Below are 19,503 nucleotides of genomic sequence, written 5' to 3'. Positions count from 1 at the left end.
TTTGATTGATGTATACTTACATGATATCTTATTGGATGGGTGTATCAATCTAAACTGACCACGCTTGAAAGCGATGTTCTTGTGGCAACGTATTTGGTTGGTCTATCTGTCTTATGATTGATGTACTGATTGCTAATTATTAATTATTGATTGATTTATTGATCTTGGCACAGTATGCCTGCACGAGGTTCCACCAAGATGGCAGACTGATGTTCAATGGGCCAGATGTTAGATACTCCCTTTACATTTCAGTAACCAAGCGTCCTTTTGTAGGCCCGTGTGCTCAGATTTGGGTGCACGTTAAAGAACCCCAGGTGGTCGAAATTTCCGGAGCCCTCCACTACGGCGTCTCTCATAATTATATGGTGGTTTTGGGACGTTAAACCCCACATATCAACCATTAACCAAGCGTCCTTAATTTCGTGCCATAGTTCAAAACGTTGCACCTTTCCAGAAGTCGAGGGTCGAACACGTCTCTTTATGTTAAAAACTAAAATGCGTTTACAGCTCAGTGACCTGGGCAACCTGAACGGGAATAAATCGGTTTCTTTGGAATGCGAAATAATCTTTGAATGCCATACCTCTACCGTCATCTGGGTAAGATGCGTTTCTTATCGCTGAGTAGGCTCTTTTGCAACAGTTATGCTGGCCAGCCCTTCAGGCCGCAACATTATTCTAATCGAAAGCGTCGTCTTTATTTCCACCCAAATAGGCTAATTAAGAAACCTGCATACTCCTAGAAAGTTCAAGTCCCATCGCTCTGTTCTAAAAGGCTAATTATGAAACCCGCACACTCCTAGAAATTTTAAGTCGCGTCACTGTGTCTCTGTTCGGTGTTTGCACCATTGCGCTGCTCTCAATCATGAATATCTACGAACTGGTTCGCTTTCGCGCTCTTCTAACTATTTTATAAAATCATACGAACTTCGAAATATTCCACCGAAGAATAACCTCCAGCCTAACCGTCGCAGTAAGAAATTAAAAACACTTATTTGCCTTTTTAGCTCGTTTTCTTCGATGACGCCCAAAAAATGCTTACACCTCAAGTATTCACTTGCATAAGTTCGGGTTGTCGAGCGAAATTTTTATCGAACGAGCACCCTCTACATGTATGGTATATGTCCCGAGTTAAGATTTGCTTGCTTTTTGGTTAGATCTGGGTTTCGATGTAAAAATTTCAGCTTGGTACGTCTTGACTGCTTTTATGTAATAACTAAGTGGTTCACGTAATTTCAGCAATATGGAAGTCCAGACGCCTTTTAGATCAGGCTGTCTGTTCAGGCAAGCGCGATTCCAGTTCGAAAAAGGAGCGTAGTTCCAGTTGTTATTACTTTTTTATGCTGGCGATTCCCGCCTGTGCATTCGCAAATGGAACAGATGGAGATGCCAGACGAATCAAGCGAGAGGCTTAACCTAATTATACCTTGATAACATCCACAATTCTACTTTCTAATCAAACTTTTTTGTATACAAACATTTTTTAGCTACGGCAAGTTCCTAAACGTAATTGAAGCCCGTAGATCGCGTAACTGGGGGAGAGGCGACGCTGGCGTTTCTCGCTGCGCAGAGATGAAAACGAAGTCACGGACACCTAACTTCATTACATCGAACCACACTTCGCATCCGGTCGCGGGTTTAAACTTTCTGCGTGACTTGGAGCTGCATACTCGCCTTGGCTTCGAACATTGAAGTGAAGTGCTGCTTCCTTTACAAATTCGAAGGCGACGGCCGACGATTCGAAGGTGGCGGCCAGCTTTTTCTACTCAGTAGATGACGTAACGTCACGTGATGTGCGATGTGTTGGCATGATGACGTCACAAGTTTTTGAGACATGTGAGGTGAACACGTTGTGATTTTTTTTTTGCATCACACGTCACCAACGCCGTGGTATACTGTCACCGCCTATGGTCAAACATCTCGTTTGATGAGCAACACAGACAGTATGCCACGATAATGGTGTTAACTTGTTGTTGGGCTAGTTGGTGCATGCTACAAGAAAATAAGTGACGCAAGCAACCCGGGAATAATATGCGAAAATAAAGAGCGCCAAAATTTTATGCTCTTTCTTTTACCCGGTGGTTCGCGTCATCTAATTTTCTTGTAACATGCGATAATGGTAATAACTAATAAGTTATACTTTACTCGACGAGATTACTGGTCAGTATGTCACGGAATGCATCACTATTTGACAGATATGCAATATGTAGGAACTCGAACTCTGGGCAGCACCTGGAAGTGCACGGCTGTCTAATGAACGTGTACATACTGAAATACGCAATTTCATCGCTTTATTTCTACATTAGTGATGTCGTTTTTACGCAGCTGAGCGCTTGAGATAACTTAGAACGAAGAAAGCGTGTGTTAAAAAATAAAAGATGCTGACGAACGTCCAGAGCCATCTCTATAACAAGCTGGGGTATACACGTGTCGTGCATTTTAGTTTGGCCATTGAAAACCTCGTCAGGCCATGTCTTTCTTTTAGTGACTTTTTTTTTGGTGTCTGGCTACCTTTTAATATTTTTTGTTACTAACGCTTTCGATGTTAGCCTCTTTCGCGAAACTCTAAAATGATTTTGGTTACCTAATCTAACATGTCTCTTTAATTTTTCTCGCGTCTGCTATTGGCTCACTATTTTCTAATTTGCCTTACAGCGCAAGTTTTCTTTTTTTTTCATTTTCACTGGTTTTTTTTTGGAGGGGGGTGCATTTTGGCATTTCATTCTTTTCTTATATAAACCACGTCACCTTTTGCAAGCATTCTCTAAGTGGCACTGATTTTCTGTTGTTTCTTTTTACATATATCGCCGAACTTTCTTTGATTTCCTTTTTCGTTAAAGCAGTTGCCGCTTCTTTGAGAAGACCTTGTCGAGCTACAAGAGTCAAGCTAAATATCGATCTCAAATCAGAGACTTAAGAACAGATGTCCAAGATGTCGGTCTTTTTTTAATTGACCTAAAGTAAGCAGATGTTGGCACAAAAATGGTTTCTTCGTCGTGGAGTTATATCTCGAAATAATGGCGCTGATTCGATGGCGCAGCACACTTCTGTGACGAAAGCAGTGAGCGTTATAATCAGTTAAAAAAAGAGAGAAGGTTATCAACGTTACCCGTGGGAAATGTATCACGACACTGCACAGTCCAGGATGGAGTGATATTTATTTATTTGTTTGTTTGTTGGTTTGTTCTTTTTCTTTCTTTTTTTCTTACTTTCTTTCTTTTGATGAGAAATATGATGAGGATGAGGAAGTGATGAGGAATAGTAGAACAGTCAATGTCGGTGGGTATTAGAAAACATCACGAGTTCATTGATTTGTCATCGGTTTCAATAAATCTTCGACACGTTTCCAAAAGTTCACCGCAATTTATTACAGCGACAGACTTATGGATACAGCACCCCCCCCCTCCCCCCGTGGTGGTCTAGTGGCTAAGGTACTCGGCTGCTGACCCGCAGGTCGAGGAATCGAATTCCGGGTGCGGCGGCTGCATTTCCAATGGAGGCGGAAACAAAGTAGGCCCGTGTGCTCAGATTTGGGTGCACGTTAAAGAACCCTAGGTTTTCGAAATTTCTGCAGCCCTAAACTACGGTGTCCCTTATAATCTTATCGTGGTTTTGGGACGTTAAACCCCACACATCAGACTTATGGATACGTCATCAAACGCGAATACTTATCGAGGTCGGCTTGAGCCCGAGTGAACACTAAAAATCACGCGATGACATGACCACATTACGTCATTCCTTATTCCCTATCATCTAAATTTGTGGCGTCATCAGAGGACATATTCTACTGGTGAAAGAAGGGCCGACCCCGGAAGCCCTTTCGGGCAGGGGAAAGGGGGGGGGGGGGGGTTCATGATGAATATATTAACTTGGAAAGAACAATATAACAAGGTTTTTGGTTTCGAGTCCTTCTTCGCAGATGCCCAAGGCATCTTGTGAGTTTTGCTTACTGCACGGTTGCCACGTCGATATGTTTGTGGCGAACGATGAACGGCAGTTAACGAGCCGTACCGTTCTCACCTCCACGCTGTTCTCGTTTCTTTTTTCTGGCGCAGCCGACGACCCCGTCGAGGAGGTCGAGGTGGCGGCGGTGCGGTGCCAGCCCGAGCGCATCGAGGACCTCTGCAGGACCACCAAGTTCTCGCGACAGGAGCTCAAGTTCATGTACCAGGGATTCAAGCAGGTATGTACCGCACAATGTCTCCGCGTATATCGGAGCGACGTTGCGAAGCAGCGTGTTAACACTATAGTTCCATCTGCGCAGCCGGAAACGAGGTACAAGGCTAGGACAGCCGTGGACGTCCCTGTCTGCCTTCCCTTATAGTTGCCAGTTGTTTGGTTTCGCTGCCCGGACCAGTGATAGCAATGAGTGAACGGGTTCTGTTCAATACCGTTTTGAAGTGGCACGCGTTCGCGACAAGTTTCCTGATCAGTTAACACAGCAGTTCGCCCCACAGAACTTGCTTGCGTGTTTTCTTTTGCGTGTAAAGGTACTCTTGTCCCACCTATAAACCTCCGTGGTGGTGTACCAGCGGAGATGACCGAGTAGTGCTCACACGAAGGTCACGTGATTGAATCCCGGTCGTGGACGCCGAATTTCAATGAAGGCGAAGGGCGAGACGCCCATGTGTTAGGTTGGAATGCGCACGGTTTAGAACACGTGGTCGACATTACCGAAGCCGCTGTCTCTTATAACAAGTCGTGGTTTTGAGGCGTAAAATCTCGGTAGGTATTATTGTCGTACTTGCAGAGGTTTCGCGGAAGTTCGGTGAGAACACGAGGTTTAATTCAACTGCACTAAGTAGCAGAGTGGATTTGCATGGCAAAAACAACAACCAATTAATGCACGGTTTCGCCATGTCCCTACGGGATAGGAATGACATTGGACGATATTGTACAACGGCCATGCACAGGACACTCTTGGTTCACCCAAAATTTCTTGGAATTTCTCGGACCTTAACAGGTTGATTCTGATGGTTGGTCAAGTTTAAAAATTGGCTTAGCCTACGTGCGAAATTGAGCAAGGGCGTTTTCGATATGGCCTACTTTCTAATACCATGTCGATTGGTGAAACAAAGCCATCTTTATTTTTATTATTGTTTTTTTTGCGATTGCGTGAACAGCTGTTGCGGTGATCGATCACCAAAGTGTTAAATCTCGCACTAATTACGATACCACCTTCGACTCCCCGTCTTCGCCTCTTCTTATCAATGCTGTCAAGTAAGAAAACGTGCAAACATAAATACTACTTTATCTGTGTAATTTTTTAAGTGGTCTCTAAGCCCCGCCGCGGTGGTCTAGTGGCTAAGGTACTCAGCTGCTTATTCGCAGGTCGCGGGATTGAATCCCGGCTGCGGCGGCTGCATTTCCGAGGGAGGCGGGAATCTTGTAGGCCCGTGTGCTCAGATTTGGGTGCACGTTAAAGAACCCCAGGTGGTCTAAATTTCCGGAGCCTTTCACTATGGCGTCTCTCATAATCATGTGGTGATTTTGGGACGTTAAACCCCACATAGCGATCATATCGATCGAAAAAGTAAAACTGGTACGATATGAATGGCAATAGGAATGCCGTCACCACCAACAGTGCCGAACGTGGCAGCGTTGCGGGCTGCCGGCGCGTCAAGTGACACAAAACAAACAACCAATCTCGTGCTTCTCTTTTCGCCTTACTGTATCCCCAGTGTTGTAGTTGACGTTACCACTCGTGCTTGGTTACGTCATCAACAAAAAAACTGTTTGTCTCTGTTCGGAGCGCGCGCGCTCGCTACGTGTTTTTTGATGACCCGTGCACAATTTCAGCGCCTTAACTAAATTTCTACCTCTGGGTGGTTTAGAGACCATTCGAAGACATGTTATTGATTTATTGCTGTGTACATTATCGAGGCTGATTAAATTCGGTGGAAGCTTTATTCTCCACTGTACAATTATGGACGGTGAGAGCCAAGAAGGAGGCACTAAATAAAACAGCGTTAAAATTCTCGTGTTTCTAGACTAGCAGAAAAGAGATTAGTGGAACCAGCAAACTGGGATGACAACTTTTACGCGATGTCAAGCCTCGCGTCTATAATAGATGAATTCTTGGTATAGGGTGGAGATTGGTATTTTTGTGCAAAAAATATTGTGTTTAGTTAACGTTTGTAAAAAATTTTCCATTTTGTTTCTGTTATTCTTATTTACTTATTTCTGAGCTGTAACATAACCAACGAGCCCAAATAAACGCTTATCTATAGGAGATACTGGTGTAACATAAATGAATAGAAAACACAAGAGAGAGAAAGAGAATAGGGATGAAAGAGAGGCAGGGAGGTTAACCATGGCTGAGCCTGGTAGGCTATCTTGCACTGGGGAGAAGGTGGGTGAGGAATAAACAAATATACTAATTAAAACACCTGAATTTGTGTTCTGATGCTCTTTTCTCCTTAAACTGCAGGTCTGTCCCACTGGTGTGGTACACGAGAACACGTTCAAGGAAATTTACGCACAGTTCTTCCCGCATGGAGGTAAGCTTTTATTGTTTCAAACGCACTAACATTAACGAGAACATTGTCCCTCTGGGCACGGGAACACAAGGAAAACGTTTCGAGGCAATAGGAAATAAGTTTATTCGCAAGCAATGACCCAGTAAAAGTGGCGGAAATATTCACTTGTCGTACATCGTATTTTGTCCCACGGAAAATTGTTTAAGAACGACTGTTGAGTAGTAAAGAAGATTGCCCAGCACTGCAGCCGCATTGACAGCCTTGCGCGAGCCACGAGCTGGAGCCAAGGAGGCTGGAGCTGCTTGGCCTGCTTGCCGCACCCATTTAGTTCTTGCTGCTACTGTTTCGACGCCACTACTGCTTTTAGCCAGGTGTTTGCATCGTTCTAATTGCTACAGCCATCATTTCAACTTGAGGAGTGGTCTTCATATGGACAGCACAGCCTATGGGCAGCATACGGGCAGGGGCGAACCCTGTCGCCGAAACGTTGGTCGTGTCGACTTTGGATGCTTGATGTGTGGCATCCGCAAGCACTGCAAGCTGCCCTTACGTCCGTTACGGCGAGATGCCGTAGTGCCCGTGTCGCCGCCGGTGTCGTCGACGGCACTAACACTATCGCATTCCACTATCAAAGGCGAAGCCTAAGCCTCCTATTTATTTTTTAAAAGACGGAACCTTGAAATTCCGCGGATCATTGGAAGCCATTCACCAATTGTGGCGATCGTTAGTCAATGACCACCAATCGACCCATTTGTCGAAATTGACCGTTGGTGACTACCCGTACCGTGGACATCGACTCGAGTGATGCGAGAAATCGTCGCAAAGTGTTTAGGTCGCCGCATGACGTCACATCTGGACAAAACTTTGTGGTTTCTTCATGATGTCATCATGGCGCCAGGTGTCGGGACGACACATGTAGACACCTTCGCGATTTCAAATTTATACCGATCACGAAGACATTGCGAAACGAGGTTGTGTGCAGAAAACTTGCGATGTCTCCGATCTTGAACGTGATGCATAAACATCCAGTTAGCAGAAAGCTTTCGGAGGTGGGTAGGATAAAATAAGAACTAGAAGATTAGAACTAGAATACAACTAGATTAGGATTAGAAGATGTGGGATAGGATTCGGTAGGTAGGGTAGTATTTCGTCGTCAATTCATATTAGGTAAATGCATAAGAGACAATGTGATCGTTTTGCTTGAAATAATCAGCTACTTATTGAATACTGCTAGAACGCAACGTCTAATGCAACATAGCCCTGAGGGTATTGAAATAAATAAATAGCAGAACTTTGTGTGTGCTGCACCCAATTTATCGCAATAATTGCGCCCAGAGGGAAGTTGACATGGTGCATCGATGGCTTCCCTTCCTCGCAGATGTAAGCCAGTACGCGCACTACTTGTTCCAGGCGTTTGACCAGGACCACAACGGTACAATAACCTTCCAGGTAAGCGATGAGGCGACTTATGATTGTTGTCGTTGTGTGCCGACTGAAATCATTGATTCGTGTCCTAAAAATCTTTTCCGTCTCATTGCAGTTTTTACCAAAGAACCGTTCAAAGACGTAGTACAATAGTTATGCCGACCATTATTTACCAACCATTAGAAGAGTGTGAAGTTAACAGGCAGCCTGGAGTGCAGTAATAGAGGTGTCGCGAATCAGCTCTGCTGAAGCAATCAATGTAGAAGAATGTTCACAAAAGGTAAAAAAAAGAAAACGATCCATCTCTTTGTAGCACAAAACTGCCAGGAAAATTGTAAGCACGAGTTCGTCACGCAACTTCCAGGTCGTAAGTAAACGTTCACCCTGAAATTCAATAGCGCTTTCCGATTCCTGTATGATGTTCACTTCCGGTTTACACTTCAGATCGCGAGCACTTTTTGATGGCTACCTATAATTGTAGTATGCCCACTTCAAGCAACACAAAACGTCTGATTGCTTCCGGTTATAATTTACGCCCTTCCTGCCCTTAATAAATTCATTTTGGGTCTTCACTTTACTTCCGGTTAGGGGCCAGGTAAAGAAGTCTTGTACTCGAGACAATATGAATCCGGTCAGACGCCACGGCATACAATGACACCCTGTTACGGAAGGTCAGAGAAAGTACCCAAGAAAACCTCATACTCAGAAGCTAAAATATCCGAAGTGAAAATAGCCATTTTTTTGTTTAGGAGCAGAACGATTGTACTTTATGCAGAATTAGTGTCTGCGTCCAATGGGTTGGCGCAAGACACCGTGGTACTCGGGCTAGTGGCCCCGCCGTGGTGGTCTAGTGGCTAAGGTACTCGGCTGCTGACCCGCAGGTCGCGGGTTCGAATCCCGGGTACGGCGGCTGCATTTCCGATGGAGGCGGAAATGTTGTAGGCCCGTGTGCTCAGATTTGGGTGCACGTTAAAGAACCCCAGGTAGTCAAAATTTCCGGAGCCCTCCACTACGGCGTCTCTCATAATCATATGGTGGTTTTGGGACGTTAAACCCCACAAATCAATCAATTACTCGGGCTAGTATGTGAGTAAAGCGTCCACTACGTAAGGCTGCGCGATCGGAAGGCTTCGCCTTCACATCCATCGTAGAGTAAACTGAAGTCCTTTTGCGGTGGCCGCAAGACTTGTTGGTTTGTCGTAGTGAGAATGATCGTCGTAGGGCTGCCGCGATGCTTCTTGGTACGCTAGTCGGTATGTGAGTAGGCGTCGAATGCGTGGGCGGTTTGTTTTGGCCATAGAATTTCCCACAATACTAACTAGAGGGAACTCTGGCGCTAGTGTCTATGGAAGCTGCAACGCACGGCACTTCAACGAGCATGGGAATGATGGGTAGTACACACATTTGTCTAATTTTCGTATTTCTGGCCTGCTTCTGGCTCCGTGTATGTTCGTGTGGCTTGGAGCTGTTTTTTTTTTTCACGAAAACATAAATTAGCAAATGTTCACCGTTTGCGCTTCACAACCTTATTCTTTTAAGCTTACCATTTCGAATCGAGTCCCTAAGTTCAAAAGGGTTCGTTCTCTCTTTCAAAACGAAACCGAAACAAAGCAATAAACGAAGCCACAAGTACGATTCGCCGCCCGCAAGTACGAAGACTAGGCAAATGTGTGTACTACCCATCATTCCCATGGTCGCTGAACTATCGCAGCGCCAGAGTGCTCTCTAGTTAATTTTGAGAAACTCTATGGTTTCGGCCTTGCTTCGGCCAGAGAGAAAGTTGGCCGACGTCGTTTCGGGGGTGGGCGCAGGACTTCGTGGTGGGCCTGTCGGCGCTCTCGCGCGGGGCGCCCGTGGACAAGCTTCGGTGGGCGTTCCAGCTGTACGACTTGAACGGCGACGGCATCATCTCGCGCGACGAGATGACGGACGTCATCGTCTCCATCCACAGCCTGGTGGGCGCCCCCCACCACTCCCACCCCTCGTCGAGCGCGGGGGGCGGGGCCTCCTCCGCGGGGGCGGGAGGCGGAGGGCCAGACGATGACGATCCGGACTCCGTCAGGGACCACGCCAACAGGGTCTTCCAGGTGAGCCTATCCACTGGTGCGCCATGTGGCGCGAAGGCAAGAATTGCGAAAAGCGTCGTTATATAATGAAAAAAAAACATCCATCCTTTCATAGCGCAGTGTCATTAAATATATACAAACTTCACGAGGTAAGGCTGTCCAGTTCATGCAAAAGCTCTCGACTTCGAAAGCTCCAGGGCGTGGTTTTGATCTCCGGCTACGGCGGCTGCATTTTGATGACAGTGAAATGCAAAGAACACACATGTGCTTAGATTTAGGTGCACGGTAAAAAACTTCTTAGTCATCGACTTCTTGGTCAACAAAAAAGTTTAGATTATGTCATGCGCACAGAATTCTTTTCTAGCTTCTTTCTGCGATTGGTTGGTCGACAATTTCTTTCTTCGATCGACACTTCTTAAGCTTACGTGATTTTATGCAACCAATTTATTATTGTAGTTCATACTGGGAGTAGCAAATACTTTGGCTTTAGCAAGTGCACGATTTTTTTCATTCTTCTTCTTCTTCTTCTTCTTCTTCTTCTTCTTCTTCTTCTTCTTCTTCTTCTTCTTCTTCTTCTTCTTCTTCTTCTTCTTCTTCTTCTCCTCCTCCTCCTCCTCGTGCTTTCAGCTTGGCCCGAGCATTACCGAATGTAGCACCCCCTGTAAAGAGTGCACCACTGCAAATATGCTATTATTGTAACAGAGCCTACCTTACGTAAACCGGCAAAAAAAAACGACAATGGCCACGTTTTTTTTTTCTTTCTTAGCATTTATGTATTAAATAACAGTTTTACTCTTAAAGCACTGCGTAAAACGCCAGCTGTCCGCAAAATTTTCCTCCACGTCGTTGCTTATCAGCCGCATTCAACAACGAGGACAGTCCACGCAGCCGCCGCGCGAACCGAGTACTAGGGACTAAGGGCCCGTGCTTCTACATATCCGGGTTGCCATAGCCACCTGCACACGTTACTGTTGACGCTGGATTCTAGACATTCCGCCATGGTCCGTGACAGGCTGTGTTGTTTCAAATTTATTTTGTCTACCCCGAGAAAAGAGTTCAGTCAAGGAGGCCATGTTGAGCACCTAAGATCAATCAGCCTTGCTTTTTCGTAAGGTTTACGTGGCTAGTGTAAACTTCCTGCTTATTTATGTCTCCATTTTCTCTTGGACCTTTGCTTCATGTGTCGTGTTCTACGTGTCTCGCAGAAACTGGACCTGAATCAAGACGGTGTTGTGACCATCGATGAGTTCATCGAAACTTGCTTAAAGGTGAGCGTTAGAGCTGAAATTTGAATCGTACAACTCCAAACATGTACTTCACGGGCCACTTGTCCAAGTATCACCGACAACCTAAGCGTTTGGAAACGTAGATATTTCGTCTTTTCTAGCTACTCCCCCTGCCGTGTCTCAGAGCTTAGTTCAGCTCGATGAGGGCGGCACTGGACAGCACATTTAAAAGTGTGTAAGCGTGTTCCTTGCGTACTCATTGTTCCGTAATTTTGTGTAATAAGATTTGTGTTTACAACTTACAAATACTTGCGTAGTGGTATGGCAACATGTGCACGCAGCTTGGTAAAAAATGCTGCTTGTTTCGAGCAACCACTGGATATAACATACTCTTTGATGTAGTCCAGTGGTTTATTACGTACACGTAACATTTTTGAGATAACATTTAAATAATGGTTAGCTTTTACTAATAATTGTCTGGTCGTCTTACCGTGCCGCCATTTATTCAAAATTTTATTTTATCTATCTATCTATCTATCTATCTATCAGTTGCGATCGAATTAAGTAATAATAAAAATATAATATTGCGCACTCAGCTGTCCCCTTCACTTTTTTTGCAGGACGAGAACGTGATGAAGTCACTGGCCATCCTCGACACGGTGCTATGAGAGTGCCAGAACAATAGGCCGCTTTTTTTTGTCATGGTGGAACCTGTAAAATGGCCGTGCGCGCTTGGCGCGTTGCACTCGAACGACCGGAGCAAGGCTGGCCGTAGCTGCCAACGTCACGACCACCGACGTCGTCGACGCAGAATGCTTCGCCTCCGTTCTCGTCGCAGCAAGTTGGCGGCAGCCCAGCGCGTCGCAACACCTCAACGGCGCGGCGCGCCAGTCCTGGGCGGATCGATGTCAGCGTTCCCCGGACGCCTTTATGCTTGCGTTTCAGGGACGCCTCAACGCTAGCGTTCTTTCGCCAATAGTGTTCTAGTTCATAATTATTGTACACTATACACAGGATGGTGACACCCACTGAACATGCGGCCGCCATGTTGGGTCGAACAGCGGACGCCTGTCACTTTCCTGCGTGAAGGAACGCTAGCAAAGAGACGCCTTAGGCCTAACTACACTGCAGCGCCCTCACATAAAGCTGTTGCGCATCAAACAGCCCTGGCGCTGCGTTGCACGAACAAGCGTACCATGCTCCGTAAAGAGAGCACAATCATTCATGCATTGCTATAGGCAGTGAGTGCGCTGACGCGATGGCTTTTCGCTCGCGAGGCTTAGCTGTGTCAACGCGAGACGCTCGCTGTATCAAAACCGAACCACACTGGGTGTCTGTCTTACGCGCCAGTCTTGGGCGTCGGTTTTAACTTGTTGATCTGTTTTGCGCGCGACGAACCGGCTGTGTCACGCAGCCGACGTCGATGGCTATAAAATCGGTAATGCGAGAATGTTGGTGGATAGAACTGGTAATCTTTCCTGCATGATGTTTAGAAACACACACAAGAGAAAAGACGAGTACAGGACGAGCGCTAGCGCTCGTCCTTGCGTCTTTGGTCTTCTGTGTGTGTTGATAATTTGCGCTGTTAAAATGTTTGCTAGGTCTTTTTACCGGTCGGCAAGCATATAGCGCGGGAACAGACTGTACCAGCCTCTAAACTGAAGAGCTGCCTGTGGCGATGCCGACTGGACGCGTTGATAGACGTCTCCGTGTGGACGGCGCTAGCGCAATTCTTTGTCCAGTGTGTCTCGTTACGTGGAACTACTAACAATATACGTGGGCACTATACCATCCAGCGTTTCTTGCACAACCTTTTTAGAGAGGCGAGGACATGAGTGGGATTCGGGGGGCAGGACAGCTACATCAACGTTACTAGAACGTTGAGCTACATGGTAGAGCGCCGTACGTGAGAGGCGCATATACTCAACGTTTAACGACGTTTCAGACGGAGAGCGAACGATGCTGCGGTTGAGGTGAGGTTGAGTTAGGGAACGTCCATTATTGTACGCACTTTATATTAGAAAATTAAGAAAACAGAATTGACTATAGTGAGCACTACCTTGATGAGCAATTGTTGGTAAACTAAGTGGCGCTGTGTACTGAGACATGTCATGGAAGGTTGTTGTTTAGTACACTGGGTGGAGTAATTTTTGTCGCGAGTTGCTATTCATTCACGTTTTGTTAGAAAACTACTAGTTAAAGGCCAAACTAACAAAACTTTGGATGGGAGATGTCGGCTTTGTATCAAAAGCACGCTACCTTGAGGTCAGAGCGAAACACTTGCGGCCTGCTAAACGTTTTTGTTAGTAGTTAGCTGCCATGATGTGGTCTCTTTCGCACAGGCTTTCCGTCGTTACTTTTCATTTTCGTGCACATAAATAGAGCATTTGATGTCAGAAAAAGAATGAAGCAAAAAAAAGGGGGGGGGGGGAATCGACATACGCAATTACGTCGCCTTAAGCGTACGCAGCTTACATGTAAATCAAGAGCACTTCCAATCATTAATCAACGCGTTAATAATTCCTGAATTATTGCCGATAGTTTTATGGACAAACCTTATTACGAGCTTACGACAGAAAGTTGATATACAGCAAGAAAAAAAGGAGGTGGGAGGAGGGGCAAAAATGCTCGAGTTAAAATTTGCCGAATATAGTGCGCAGACATGATTCATGATTCATGAGCATGATTCATGAGACGTCGGATGATATGCACTTCATAAAGGTTTAAATGTACTTCCTTTTTTTAGGGAAGGGGAGGGGAGGGTTAAAGGAGGGAAGGCATAGGTGTGATTACTGCGGCAGACCACACACTGCAGCAAAGCTCAACGTTTGTAGCAGGGCGATCGTGGCGCATATAGATTGGGAGGGCCATAAATCTGCATGTCGTAATTGAACAAACCTTCCCACGCCCTTTTAAAAACTAGAAACATTAATTTTGCGTGAACAAGAAAATTTCAGTGACGTGGGTCATTCTCGCAAGATTAACCTGTCCGAATGGGTCACTATATTGACTCCCGTTATTGAGGGGCATGTCAAGGTCCGCAGTTTTGAAGAAGTATAGCGGACCCCAGTTTGACTGCATGAACTTTATTACTGACTTACCCCACGCATATTCGAGCTTTAAAGGAAAAAAAAAACTAACGTCGGTTCACTTTTACCACGCTTTGCTTTAGAATTCATATCTCATCGACTACGAGGTGTAACCCTTGTAACCCTAAAGTTAAATTTCTCCGGATAGCTTTCCTCGGAATATTCAGGTACTTAGCAAAATATTCAAGAAGAGCAATCAATTCGTGAAACTCATTTAGGAGAGCCACAAGCTTTTTTATATTATAGTTTTATATTATAAGCCACTCAAGCCAATACGAGTTAATTTGCACATACACGCTCGGTCGTTGTTAAGTGCACGCCCTTGCATCAATATTTGTAGAAGTGTTCGTAACATGCATCACGTCGCATAATATTGACCTTTGTCAAGGAGCTAGTCATGAGAGTTTATCACTGTTTGTACGGATGAAGAAGCTTTCGTGGAAGATAACGTCTGTAACAGCCTCGTTTTGCCAGATAACAATTTCACAGCCGAACGTTGATGTACGTAACTCGGATATCAAGTTTTGCCCTTAGCACTACGACGGACGGGGGCGAGAAATATTTTGTTGTACTGCAACAAAAGCACAGAGAGTATTCGTTGTAATGAACGTTTCACACTGCCAGCTTGGCCCCTAAGGTTTTATGATTTCAGCTAGCGCGTAGGTCATCCCCTAACGTTGTCGGCGTAAAGTTGTGGCCACCACTGTGAAAGGTAAAGGGTAATCTAGGTAATCATCTTGTATGTGCACAATTGTCTAAGCATCACTTATATCTGCGTTTTGAATATCGAGCAAAAAAAACTTAAATTTAGGAGCATTCATCTTCTTACCTTATTCGTTAACGTATTTCAAGCTAGCTTGTTCTCCTGATCAGCTTCTGTCACCTACAACCTAAGCTTTCACCTTTTTTAATCGAATACGTAAATAACACGAGTGCATCACATTGTAGACTATAGTTTTTTTTCTATTTGGTTTGATATACCGGCGTGTTCTTCTCTCTTAAAGATCCATAGTCGCTTAAAATTGATCAACTATCTAACGAGCTTGTTAAAAACAACTCCTACCGCAGCGTCGGCTTTGTCTCGCCAGCAAGTTACAACCGCTCCTTGTGTCGCCCCATCGATGGCACTCCGCGAGATGCGAAACTTTTTGTAACTTAAGTCCCTAGATGCTATTTCTCCCAGGGACTAGAAGCTTTGGAGACGGTAGTTTGGACTTCCTTTAAGTACTATGGTAACGACTTTCGAGGAGCCGTTTTAGGTTCCCACGAGAGAAGCCCCCGTCAAATTCTCACTCACTCCTCGCCTCCTCTAGAGCCCTATAGGCGTGAGATGACTTGCACAGTCTATGGATTGGCTGTAGACCTTTTGTAGATCACTGTATCAGGATCTTTAAAGCAATCGAGGTATCTTAGAGACCACGTGTAATGTCAGCGCTTAAACAAGACTCATTAAAACACTCTGCAGTAAACAACTACACTCAAACCTCGATATTAGAAACTCGGACGTAACAATATATGGGTTATAACCAACGAAATGAATTGCCTCGCAGTATACATAGTGCTGAGAATATATATTTATAACGAATTTTCGGATATAACCAACTTATTCTCGTGTAATATTCAATTTCGGTTTTAACGAGGTTTGAGTGAATCTTCTGTCTATGAACGGGATCAACGAAAATTTCTATCGGTAACCTTTAAGCATTCGCAAAAATTGCCCTACGGACTTTCTACGAACTGTGTGAGCTTTCTTGCGAGGTTGTTGCGAATTTTCGATTGCGAGTCCCAGTTGCGTTGTGTCGTTGTTGACGGCTTCATGACGCCATGTATAGGGTTGTGACGTATAATTACGTGTCTGCTGCGAAGTATCAAGTAGGACAACACATACACGTCCGTATTCTATACAGTAATGGAGAAACGGTGATCGTTTTTCCTTTTGTGCGTCCGCAGTTGTACCGTAATGGTGCGCGCAATTTCTTTGTTCTGTGCAGTTTGTGTGTTTAGCCGAGTTGTAACTACTTGTTTGGCATTGTTGCATGCGCACTGCTTTGTCGTTATAAATCGATCGGCCACTGTGAGCGCGAATATCGAGCCCGTCTACCGATCGTGCTATCTTGTACTGTCTGCTTGTTGCAGCCTAGCATATGTATAACTGTGATTTTTGAAGTAGTTAATTGTATCGCTCGCGATGTACTTTTAAAACTTTTCTAGTTTCGTTTGTCATTCCAGTCATTGTGGTGATAAGTTTATCAGGTGGTATTTTCTGCAGTGATTTTAGCCTTCTTTTCGTCGCCATCAGTCGAAACACCTGCAATATATAAATGCACGCTGCCTTTTCGGCTTCACCGCGAACGTGTATAAATATGTTAGCTGCTATGCGACAATGAGCGCGTTGTCATACTCACACTAACCTTGCGCGTTGGCACCTCGACCTTTACACAATCGCGGTCTTTCGGCTGCGTGGTTCGTTCGCGACTGTTTCATGACCGTTAATTTTTTTGTACTATCTGACAAGTCGAGCTTGTCAGCGTTCAAAGTTTTTAATGAGCACAGACACATTGTCCTTTCAGCATTCGCTGTTTTATAATTATTTATTTGTTTTCTGTACTGAACACTCTCACACCACGCCTTCTTTCTGTTTCTTTTTTAGATGCGGGGCATCTTATGATCGAGTTCAATCCGGTGTGCGACGTGACCACCCTTACTGCGCATGCGCGTCTCTTCCCCCAACCTCGCCTACGCTCTCCCCCCTCTATCGCCTCGCTACGCCAACGCGGCCGCGTCTGGTAGCCTACGCTCGCCCCCACTTTCTCTTTCCTCCAGGCAGCCCTCCCCACGGCGTTCAGCCCCATTGCGCATGGGCGTTCTCACACCCTCTCTCTTTTTACCTACTTTCCCCTTTTTTTCGCCTCGCAACGCCGACGCAGGCGGCGTCTGCTAGCGAGTGTCTTGATTGAAAAAAACGACTGATCGCGGTGCACAACCGCTCACTGACCACTGGATATTGAACTCCAAGGCGGAGCTGGTGGGAACAATAAAAATTCGCAGTGTGCGTGTTAACTAAAAGTTGACTGCGGGTCTTTGGGCCCGCAGTCCAACCAACGTCTTCTGTATCTCGTTGCCTATTAGAAGTGATTGGCATGTTTTAGCTGGAAACACCGGTCGATCACTGTGCGCATAGCGCCTTCGAAAGTTTCTCTGCTGTGCAACGCCGTGATGAGCGCCAGGGTTATCGCCGCTGCCAGTGTAAGCGTTGGCGCCCGCAGCTTCGCATCTGCGCATGGATTCATTTAGCGGGAGAGGACGTAATTGTTTTTTTTTTCACAGAGCAGCTGTAATTGGCGCACCTTCGTGGTTTTGCGCCGTCCGTCCGCATGTCCACGTGCTGCAAAAAAAGCCCACTCTGATGAAACCCATCATGTGTTCTTGCCGCTTCTAATGAATCTTTTTTGCACCTCACGTGATGCTGTATTGCGTCCTGACTGGGTGACCGGTGACCGTTCGACGACATTTGATGACGTCATCATCGTGTGATCTCGCGCATGTGGCATCATCGTACGAGATCATGGTGAGGCCACCGATTTCAGCGACCTTTGATATCCCGATGGTCTCTCAAGATAAAACCATCGCGGTACGTGACCGTGATGTCACAGATTGCCGAAACCTGTGACGTCATAAGGACGGCGCTCGTTGACGTCTCTGCATGACATTTAAGATGCACAAACCTTCAGTGTATGAGGAACTGACATTGTAATCGAGTGCGAATGGTGACTGTAGCAGAGACAACATTTCTTTGTGCAGTATGCTCAGAGAACAGACTTGTGCTGTGTCCCAAGCGTACAGAAACATCGTGACTCAAATAAATGTCGCAAACAAAGGTAGAGGATTGCTCAAGGTATGAGTGGAAAGGATTGTCAAGCTAACAGGAAAGGTCGAGGTGCTAACGCAAACATACAGTCAAAAAGGTGTATACCATCAATTTGTATGAATAACTAAAAAAAGAGAAGATGACTGCGTTGTTGTAAATCGCCTTTAAAGCTCTTGCTGAAATGACGAATGACATTTGCGAGAGCTACACTATCTTTTCTGACGTTTCGGATCTCTATCTGACGATGTCCACGTTTCGACTGTACACCTGGTAGTTGTCAGTGATATTCTATAGTGCGTAGAGCTTCTCGTGACGTTGCCTATGTTTAAGTACCACCCCCTCACCTCTTTTTGTGTTGTCTCTTGCATGTGCAAGGATTCCTCAATTTGCTCCCTGTACTCTAAACACTGGGAGGGAGCCCGAAGCTTGTACAACTACGCGACTTTTGCTATAGTGATGTGCCAAAGAAAAAAAAAACTGTTCGTGCAACTCTTTGTATATCCTCTCCGTGCGCGCATGCACTCACACTCTCTTTATGAAAGCGTTCGTAGTTGGAACTGTGTACGGTACGTGAATCTGCTCATATTCTATGCACGCGGGCGAGCGTGTTGCATTGTGACGCATGAAGTATTCGTAGAGAGAGGCACAAATAACAGCGTCGTTCATGTGTTTGAGAAGCTCACGTTATGTCGCTGCCCCAATCAATCGCACTCGTGGGACATTAAGGAGGAGTGTAAATACAAGCGAAGCAGATATATTACCAACTAATATCCAATCTCGACCGGGTCTTTCCAGATGTTGCGGTGAAATTGGCGCAAAAAAAAAGAGGGGAGGGGGGACTTGTGGCGACACCTCCGTCAACTTCATGCACTACGCCTCTGTCACGTCACAGGTATTTGACTGCATATTCTCGGTAACAGTGACTGCGTGTCAGCGAAAATGAGAGGATACATCTCATATGTGGTATAAGCCCGCGTTCAACATGTGCAACCTTCTGTATAGTGTTCCAGAAGGCCCATGCAGGGCAAAATGTCACGACACAGTTACATATACACTAATTATGTCATTCATCTGTAGCATCAAAATTACGTTCACAGTAGTAAGCATTCCAACAAGTGGTCACATCATTCACGATTTTCTGGCCATCTAAATCATGTAAGTACGTATAAGGCATATTTAGTGACGAAGACCTAGTGCAAGTAAAATGCATTACTCTCTACACGATACTTCAACATCCAATTGTTGCAGATTTGCATAAGGGCATGGGTGGCGCCATCTGTGTAAGCTATGGTAGGTGCTAACAGCCGATAGGTTCTGACGAGTTGCGTTCTTCCTGTCTGTTCATGCAACAAC

At 45.4% G+C, this 19,503-nt stretch overlaps 1 protein-coding gene across 1 annotated transcript in view; it reads left to right on the top strand.

The window, feature by feature from the left end:
* LOC119166845 (A-type potassium channel modulatory protein KCNIP1) overlaps nucleotides 1-12,152 on the top strand; it is a 242,545-nt gene extending 230,393 nt beyond the window's left edge. Inside the window, exons 2-7 of the mRNA XM_075867463.1 lie at nucleotides 4,053-4,180; nucleotides 6,428-6,497; nucleotides 7,855-7,925; nucleotides 9,713-9,988; nucleotides 11,173-11,235; nucleotides 11,814-12,152. Of these exons, the coding sequence (XP_075723578.1) occupies nucleotides 4,053-4,180; nucleotides 6,428-6,497; nucleotides 7,855-7,925; nucleotides 9,713-9,988; nucleotides 11,173-11,235; nucleotides 11,814-11,861 (656 nt within the window). The 3' untranslated portion in view covers nucleotides 11,862-12,152. The remainder of the gene's footprint in view (nucleotides 1-4,052; nucleotides 4,181-6,427; nucleotides 6,498-7,854; nucleotides 7,926-9,712; nucleotides 9,989-11,172; nucleotides 11,236-11,813) is intronic.
* The last annotated feature ends 7,351 nt before the right edge of the window (nucleotides 12,153-19,503 follow it).

The sequence above is a fragment of the Rhipicephalus microplus genome, chromosome 6 (assembly GCF_043290135.1).
Source record: "Rhipicephalus microplus isolate Deutch F79 chromosome 6, USDA_Rmic, whole genome shotgun sequence".
Classification (NCBI taxonomy): domain Eukaryota; kingdom Metazoa; phylum Arthropoda; class Arachnida; order Ixodida; family Ixodidae; genus Rhipicephalus; species Rhipicephalus microplus.
Note: the sequence above shows the minus strand (reverse complement) of the source record. Positions and strands in the feature narration are given on the sequence as shown.